This window comes from Leuresthes tenuis, unplaced genomic scaffold (assembly GCF_036924035.1).
Source record: "Leuresthes tenuis unplaced genomic scaffold, fLeuTen1.0.hap1 SCAF_9, whole genome shotgun sequence".
NCBI classification, from domain to species: Eukaryota; Metazoa; Chordata; class Actinopteri; order Atheriniformes; family Atherinopsidae; genus Leuresthes; species Leuresthes tenuis.
Window position 1 is genome coordinate 11,710,254 of NW_027325363.1, and position 8,455 is coordinate 11,718,708.

The 8,455-nt window shown below is 35.6% G+C and overlaps 1 protein-coding gene across 1 annotated transcript; it reads right to left on the reverse strand.

Annotated features, from left to right (window-relative positions):
- Positions 1-1,608: 1,608 nt before the first annotated feature.
- On the reverse strand, positions 1,609-4,337 carry LOC140313725 (extracellular calcium-sensing receptor-like). Its single transcript, XM_072391715.1, has 5 exons — positions 4,049-4,337; positions 3,222-3,971; positions 2,900-3,127; positions 2,666-2,789; positions 1,609-2,513 (listed from the first exon to the last, which is right to left on the reverse strand). Exons 1-5 carry the CDS (start codon positions 4,301-4,303, stop codon positions 1,609-1,611), a joined length of 2,262 nt encoding a protein of 753 aa, XP_072247816.1. The 5' UTR covers positions 4,304-4,337.
- Between the last annotated feature and the right edge of the window lie 4,118 nt (positions 4,338-8,455).

Here is an 8,455-nt window from a genome sequence, read left to right on the forward strand (position 1 = left end):
TGCACACTTTGACATGTGTACTGGGGATGCCAACAATGGAACCACCAACATTTCAGAAAAACTGCTCAACCTCCTGGGCCACAGCCTCCTCAATACTTATGCATTTTAATTACATGTACCATAGAGTTGCATGTTTTGCATAATTTTCTGTTTCATTAAGTGTCCCCAAATGTAAAAATGATCTGCTATTTTCCAACAGAGTTGAATGTTAAACATCAACACTCATCACGTGAACAAACCAGGGTTTTGCATGTTTCTGTAATGGAAGGATATCTTTGTATTTTCTATCTGCACAGGTGGCTGGCGTACAGCTGAACATTCAATTTATTCCATTCTTCATAACAAAGTTTTTTATATAAACAACTAGGGAAGGGAAAGGGAGGATTTATGACGCAGTCTCACATCAGTTTGTGGAGCTGTTACAAATAATATAATCTCTTGATTCATGTTCTAGGATACCGCTTTCTCCCTTTTCAGTGTGAACATGGACATGAAGATAACATATAGGTCTCACACCATTTTGTGGGCACTTGCAAACCTTTCATAGCATCCCTGGTGAAGATGTCCAAACATCAACCCTAACAAGTGGAACTTTTTCTGATGTAAGAGCACTACGGGAGATCACTTTAGAGGGATATTAGGTTGAACTGGAAGATCTGATTCCATAACTACAGTTCCTTGCTGTTCTTCTAGTCACAAATGTCGTGTGTCATCCCGTCTAAGCACTCCTTTGTGACAGTGCTTGAAATATGTTTTCACTACTGCCCTTGGGCAAAGTGTTAGGCACAAGACATAATGATGTACTGGACAGTAGCCGTGCAGGAAAGTTAGATTTGTGACTTGTAACCATACTATCAACTTTTCCGAATCTTACCCCTTAATAAAACCAAATATCGGATTTGCAGAGTCTTCGACCAATAAGATTCTTGAAAATCAGTGTTTTTGCCCGGCATTTTTCTGTTACTTTTTGTTATGCTACGCTTGAGCTATGTGTTCATTAAATAGGTTTATTAAGTAGACAATGAGTCTCTTGTGTGCAGGCCTAAATTGCATTCGTTTGAAATAAGAAACAGACAGAGATGTAGTGTTTTTATTTATTTATCTTTACCATTCATATTAAACATATAAGAATGATTCAGTGTTTGAGTTAAATTACCCAGCAAAAACATTTTACACAAAGTTTACACTTCTATACTAAAACTAAAAGTTAAATTGCATGAAAACAACATTTTATGATTTATGTTGGTATGAAGTTTTGTGTTTCTTAATGTTTCACAATGTCATAATGATATGTTGTTTTTAAAATTACATTTAATTAAATACTTTAATAGTTTAGATATGTCTGACAACTGATGAATTTAGGAAATGTTAAACTTGTTCTTTTTCTTCTTATAGTTACTATTATTTTTTATATAATATATGAAGCCATTTTGAATTATTTGATTGCTTTTAAGCTTTAGTATAGATTTTCACTTAGAAAGAAAAATAGTCCAACTATATATGGAAAATAATGAAATGGGGTCTCAAAGATAAACTTAAACAGTAAAACCCTAAAAATTAATGAAAGTATAAATAAAAGATAAAGTCTGTATCAATAAAATTGATTTCTTAAGATTTTATTTTCCCTAGCATGTGTTTCTTAGTGTTCAGTTCAGGTTTCAGTGCAAGAATAAAACATTTTGGTGCAAATATACAGAAAAGTATACCATAACTTGATGCCAGAATGGCAAAAATCTCCACAGCAACAGTGAACTTCCCTGGAGAACTGACATAAGCTGGGATAAAGGTGATCCAGACTGCGCAGAATATCAACATGCTGAAGGTGATAAATTTAGCTTCATTGAAGTTATCAGGTAGCTTTCTTCCCAAAAAGGCAAGTACAAAACAAAGCACAGCGAGGAATCCAATGTATCCCAGTACAGCCCAGAACCCAACAGGTGATCCCAAAGCACACTCAAGAATAATCTTCTCCATTAAGTTATTTGTGTTCTTGAAGGGAAAGGGAGGATTTATTGCCAGCCATAGAATGCAAATTATGACCTGTATGACAGTGAAGCCCAGCACACTGAGTCTCTGCTGTGCAGGCCCAAACCATTTCATCACATTACTGCCTGGAAGTGTTGCTTTAAATGCCATTAACACCACTATAGTTTTCCCAAGAATGCAAGAGATGCAGAGGACAAAGGTGATGCCAAATGCTGTGTGTCGCAGCATGCAGGACCACTCAGAGGGGCGGCCGATGAATGTCAGAGAGCACAGGAAACACAGAGACAAGGAGAAGAGCAGCAGGAAGCTCAGCTCAGAGTTGTTTGCTCTGACCAGTGGAGTGTCCTTATTGATTAGGAATAGAGTAGCTACTATCAAGGTGAGGAGCACACCAAGCAAAGTGAAAAACACAAGTATTTTGCCCATAACCTCAGTGAAGGTGAGAAACTCAACATTTTTCAGTACACATGCATCTCTGTTCTGATTGGACCAATACTCTTCAGGACACTTTTTGCAGTCATTAGAATCTGGAATGAAAAATAATGTAACTAATGTAATTTAATAAGTCACATCCTAAAAATGTTAACAAGAGACTGTACCATGGCTAATTTCAGAATGAAACACACACTGTAGCATGCAAACAGTGCATGCAAATTTATGTAATTCAGCTCCGTGGTACCTGTAGTGTTGCTGATTTCTCCCACTGGACACGGTATACAGTCATAGCAGCAAACAGGTTTTCCTTTTTGAAGGGTTTTATAAGTTCCTGGATGACAGCTCTCACTGCACACTGATACAGGCAACTAATTTTAGATAGAATAAATTCTGTTATTTTTGTCTTTCTTAAACAATAATTTAAGACATTATTGTCAAACTTGATGAACTAAGTTTTACTCTCAATTAAGACTTTTACCTCCTTGCTCCCTCCAGGCCATGTTATAGCTTCAGTGTTAAGAACAAACATCTGTCCAGGAGGTAGGGAAGCATCATAGTAGCCAACTGGCTTAAACTGGACCAATCCATCTGACCCATGCTGCCAGTTCACTACCTCATACCGGGCCACTGCTGCTCCAGTGCTGTCAAACCAGACCTGTTCCCCATTCTTGATGGTAAAGTTCACCTGCATTAGAGACTCGACTACCTGAGGAGCAGTAAACATTTGCATTTGTCAGTGTATTGATGTCAATAAAGCGATTTCTGAAAAAAAAACAAAAACACTATGCTGATTATTTTACCTGCCATGGCTTGATTTCCATAGACTTTTCACACAACTGACTGTTTGAACACTTCAGGATGCTGTGCAGAGAAGAGGCTACAGCATAGATTGCTTTGTAGATGTTAGTAGAATATCTCAGCTCTGCCACATCATCATCATAATCTTTAAACTTAATTAGATCTTGGTTCTCTTTGCAAGTTTTTGTAACATCATCCATCTTTGTTACATTGCACTGAAATTCTGTTTCCCAGAAATCTTTGATTAGAAAATCATCCATGCCACTGATATTGGCCTTTTGTACAGCAAAGCCCAGTGAACCTCCCAGCACACTAAAACTGGTTGGAGTCACGAGGCTGTCAGCAGTGATCCAGGCCTCAACACCAATGAACTGCCGACCTGTGATGTTGTTCAGACTTAACTGTTCTAGGAGGTTGTTCATTTCTACATGGGCCATGAAAGCAACAATGACCCGAGCAGTGCTCTTTCGGATCACTTCCACCACTTTCAGGAGTTTTTCTGGCTCTGCTCTGTGAAATTTCTCCGTATACTCCACACACACTCCTTCCTCTTTGGCTGCAGCAAGGAAGATAGCCATACCGTTGTTTCCGTAGTCACTGTCACTGTTGACAGCTCCAACCCAGGTCCAACCAAAGTGTTTGACCAGCTGGGCAAGGGCTCTGCTTTGATAGCGGTCACTGGCAATGGTTCGAAAGAAAGAGGGATACTCTTTTCTGCTGCTCAAACACTCACAAGTAGCTGAATGACTTATCTATGGACACAAAAGAAAAATGCAGACTTTGCACACCATACTGTAAAATCACTCATACCCATTGACATCCATCTTACCACTGGTATTTTAAATGGTCCAGTAGTACGTGAAAGCACAATAGTTGAAGAGGATTCAGACTCGCCAATGATAGCATGAACAGCTGATTGACCAGAGCATCTCTTTCCCAGAATCCACTCATCACCATTCATCAGAGCCATTGCAGCACGCATTGAGGTTAAAGTCGAGCCACAGTTGTCATAAATCCGATAACCAATAGAAACATTGGGAAGAAGAAATATACTGTTGTTTATTTCCTCAATAGCAAATATCATGGTCTGGGCAAATCGAAACTCTCTGAGGTTGACACTAAGACATAAAGAGCACAATGCAAACTTATGGTCACTGAGATCAAAGTTGTTTGACAGTATTTCTGTATAAACTCAGAATTACCTGGAACACTTGAGAGGTGTTGGTTTCTCTGTAAATAAAAGTGGAGGTTGTGTGATTTTGCTGTGGATGGAAAAGGCTCCTCCAATTATCACATCTCCTTCTTTAGACAGCAGAGGAAACTCTGGACTCTCCAGTATCTCACAGAGAGGAGTATCTTCTTTTGGCATACCAAACCCCAACAGGATTGCCGTGAAGGCCAGCCCTGTTATCGCTGGTGACATTTTCATTCTCATGGATTCTGATGGGAAAGAGCCACCCAAGTTAAATATTACATTCATTATCTCACTTTCCTCTTTAACCAATCAGAGTTAAATGAGTGATGACAGCCTTACTGTGTTTACATTGCCTGAAATTATTGTACTTTGAGTGGTTATAGATTCAATATTTGGTTACTTATATTAAAAAAAATAACTTGAAAAAACTCAATCAAAAGGCAGCTTATACAATGGGAAAAATAATACTTTTGTACTTGTAAAATAAATGACTACAGAAAATAAAAAAATTAAAAATTATTGTTTTCTTCTTGAAGGTAATTTTTTAATATATATATTTTTTTATATGCTTTTCCAAATCAACTTACAAAGGAGTTGCTGAGCATACTGGGAGTATTTAACAACCAGTAACTGCCCATGCACACTTTGACATGTGTACTGGGGATGCCATCAATGGAACCACCAACATTTCAGAAAAACTGCTCAACCTCCTGGGCCACAGCCTCCTCAATACTTATACATTTGAATTACATGCAACAAAGAGTTTAAAGTTGGAAATGTATTATTTTTTTCTGTCATTTAGTCTTTCATTAGAAAAAAAATATCTGCTATTTTCCAACAGAGTTCAATGTCAACCACCAATACACATCACATGAACAAAAGCAGAAGCATGTGAACAAACCAGGGTTTACAGTCAGTCATATAAGAATGAATTAACATCAACCCAGGTCCAGATTTATGCTTGATATTTGAAAACTAGAAACTTCCCCAGCAGTAAACTCTTATTTTAGTTCATATTGCTTTACAGTTTTGAAGCTCCTGAAAGTTTTTGTACTTGCAATCCTTAATAGTGATACTTCTCCTTTAAGAAACACAGTGAACAATGGAAGTTTTTTTTTTTATTTCATGTTCACGAAACACACATATATATATATATATATATATATATATATATATATTATGGCATGCCGTTCAGGAAATTAATCTTGCTGAGGTTGGCCTGATAAACAGCTGCCTGGCCTGTTGTCGTAAGTCTGCCACGACTTCTTCGTTAGAAGAACGGGCGGGGTTATCGGGAGAATTTTGGCCCGTACATGCATTCGCCAGTGTGTTAATGATGTCCTCATACTTTAATATTCCTCCTACAAAATTCCGAGCGGACTGACTCATTGTCATTCGCTTTTCGCCACAGTATCCACACCTTGGACAAGATGGCCGCTGGCACTTCCGTGAAGTCTGACGTCAGTCAAGTTTCATTCAATATATTCAGAGTTTCATTCAATATATTCAAAGGTTCATTCCATATATTCAAGGTTCATTCAATATATTCAGAGTTTCATTCAATATATTCAAAGGTTCATTCCATATATTCAAGGTTCATTCAATATATTCAGAGTTTCATTCAATATATTCAAAGTTTCATTCCATATATTCAAGGTTCATTCAATATATTCAGAGTTTCATTCAATATATTCAAGGTTCATTCAATATATTCAGAGTTTCATTCAATATATTCAAGTTTCATTCAATATATTCAGAGTTTCATTCAATATATTCAGAGTTTCATTCCATATATTCAAGGTTCATTCAATATATTCAAGGTTCATTCAATATCGTCAGAGTTTCATTCAATATATTCAAAGTTTCATTCCATATATTCAAGGTTCATTCAATATATTCAGAGTTTCATTCAATATATTCAAGGTTCATTCAATATATTCAGAGTTTCATTCAATATATTCAAGTTTCATTCAATATATTCAGAGTTTCATTCCATATATTCAAGGTTCATTCAATATATTCAAGGTTCATTCAATATATTCAGAGATTCATTCAATATATTCAAGGTTCATTCAATATATTCAGAGTTTCATTCCATATATTCAAGGTTCATTCAATATATTCAAAGTTTCATTCAATATATTCAAGGTTCATTCAATATATTCAAAGTTTCATTCCATATATTCAGAGTTTCATTCAATATATTCAGAGTTTCATTCAATATATTCAAGTTTCATTCAATATATTCAGAGTTTCATTCCATATATTCAAGGTTCATTCAATATATTCAAAGTTTCATTCCATATATTCAGAGTTTCATTCAATATATTCAAGGTTCATTCAATATATTCAAAGTTTCATTCCATATATTCAGAGTTTCATTCAATATATTCAAGGTTCATTCAATATATTCAAGGTTCATTCAATATCTTCAGAGTTTCATTCAATATATTCAAAGTTTCATTCCATATATTCAAGGTTCATTCAATATATTCAGAGTTTCATTCAATATATTCAAGGTTCATTCAATATATTCAGAGTTTCATTCCATATATTCAGAGTTTCATTCCATATATTCAAGGTTCATTCAATATATTCAAAGTTTCATTCAATATATTCAAGGTTCATTCAATATATTCAAAGTTTCATTCCATATATTCAGAGTTTCATTCCATATATTCAAGGTTCATTCAATATATTCAAAGTTTCATTCAATATATTCAAGGTTCATTCAATATATTCAAAGTTTCATTTCATATATTCAGAGTTTCATTCCACATATTCAAGGTTCATTCAATATATTCAAAGTTTCATTCCATATATTCAAGGTTCATTCAATATATTCAAAGTTTCCTTCCATATATTCAAAGATTAATTTCCTGAATGGCATGCCATAATATATATATAAATATATGTGTTTGAGAGTATGTGTGTGTGTGTGTGTATTTATATCTATGTATACATGTGAAAAGGCTGAAAAACGTGTTCTAAAAAATATAATTTTAATAAAAGTTGATACAATGCATGTATTGCTCTTGGGCTTGTATCGAGAGAGATGAGACATCTTAAATCTACAATGAGGGCTAAGTGATCTATCTTTCTGTCACAGTTTATGTTTTGATTATTGTTATGTTTCCGGTTCTGTCACTTTTTATGTTTGATCTTCATGTTTTCAGGTTCTTTGTTATGTTTCAGGTCATGTTTTTTCCCCTGTCACGTTAGGTTCACTCATGTCACCTGTTTTCCGTTCACAGCTGCACATCATCACCAATCACTTCCCCACAGCATTTAGTTTCCAGGTCACAGTATTTGCAGAATCCTCACTTTCCCTTCCACGCTCACATCACGAATGTTAAGTCTGGTTATGCCTCATAGTGTTGCATTTTTGTTAACCACAGTCATAGTCTTATTTAGTCACAGTCTTGTTTTATTTTTATGGTCAATTATTTTTGATAATCCGGCACTCAATGTTTCTGGCAGGTTTACATTTATTTTCCTGTTACTTAACACTACATGTCAAATTACTTACATAACTGAATTTAGATGAGTGAATTAAAGCAAATTAAACTTTTACCTTTGTCACTTGATCAAAATAAGCAATTAAACATAGCTGGTTTGTCAAAGCACTGAGCCGTGTGATATTTAATTTGCTGTTTTTGTTATTTCTCAGCCTAAGGGATGTTGAAGACTCAGCTGATATGCCTCTTAGTCCCATTTTAATTAAAAAATAAATTGTTGTTTGTTTTTCGGGGTGTCTCTTAGTTTATGAAACACTTTAGACTCTGTTGGTTATGTCTTTTGGGAGCTGATTTACTGGAACACAAGTTGTGAAGTGCATTTGCCTAAGGCTTGATCATGATTTACACTTGGTGTTCTTCCCAATCACGAGCAAGCTAACAAGCTAACAAACTCCCTGTAGAATCGACAGTGTCTCCAGCCAGGCCCCACACCTCTACTCTTAGTTTGTACTGGAAACTTCCCTTCAGGGCGTTGCATCATGACTCTTGACTCTGATAACTTGTGCCCTGTAAACATTTTTTT

Coding starts and splice junctions, on each gene's coding strand:
- LOC140313725 (XM_072391715.1), bottom strand. CDS start 4,303: ATGATATTTGCTATTGAGGAAATAAACAACAGTATATTTCTTCTTCCC. Junction 3,972..4,048: donor GACCATTTAAAATACCAGTG/GTAAGATGGATG, acceptor TTGTGTCCATAG/ATAAGTCATTCAGCTACTTG. Junction 2,514..2,665: donor AGAAATCAGCAACACTACAG/GTACCACGGAGC, acceptor TTTTCATTCCAG/ATTCTAATGACTGCAAAAAG.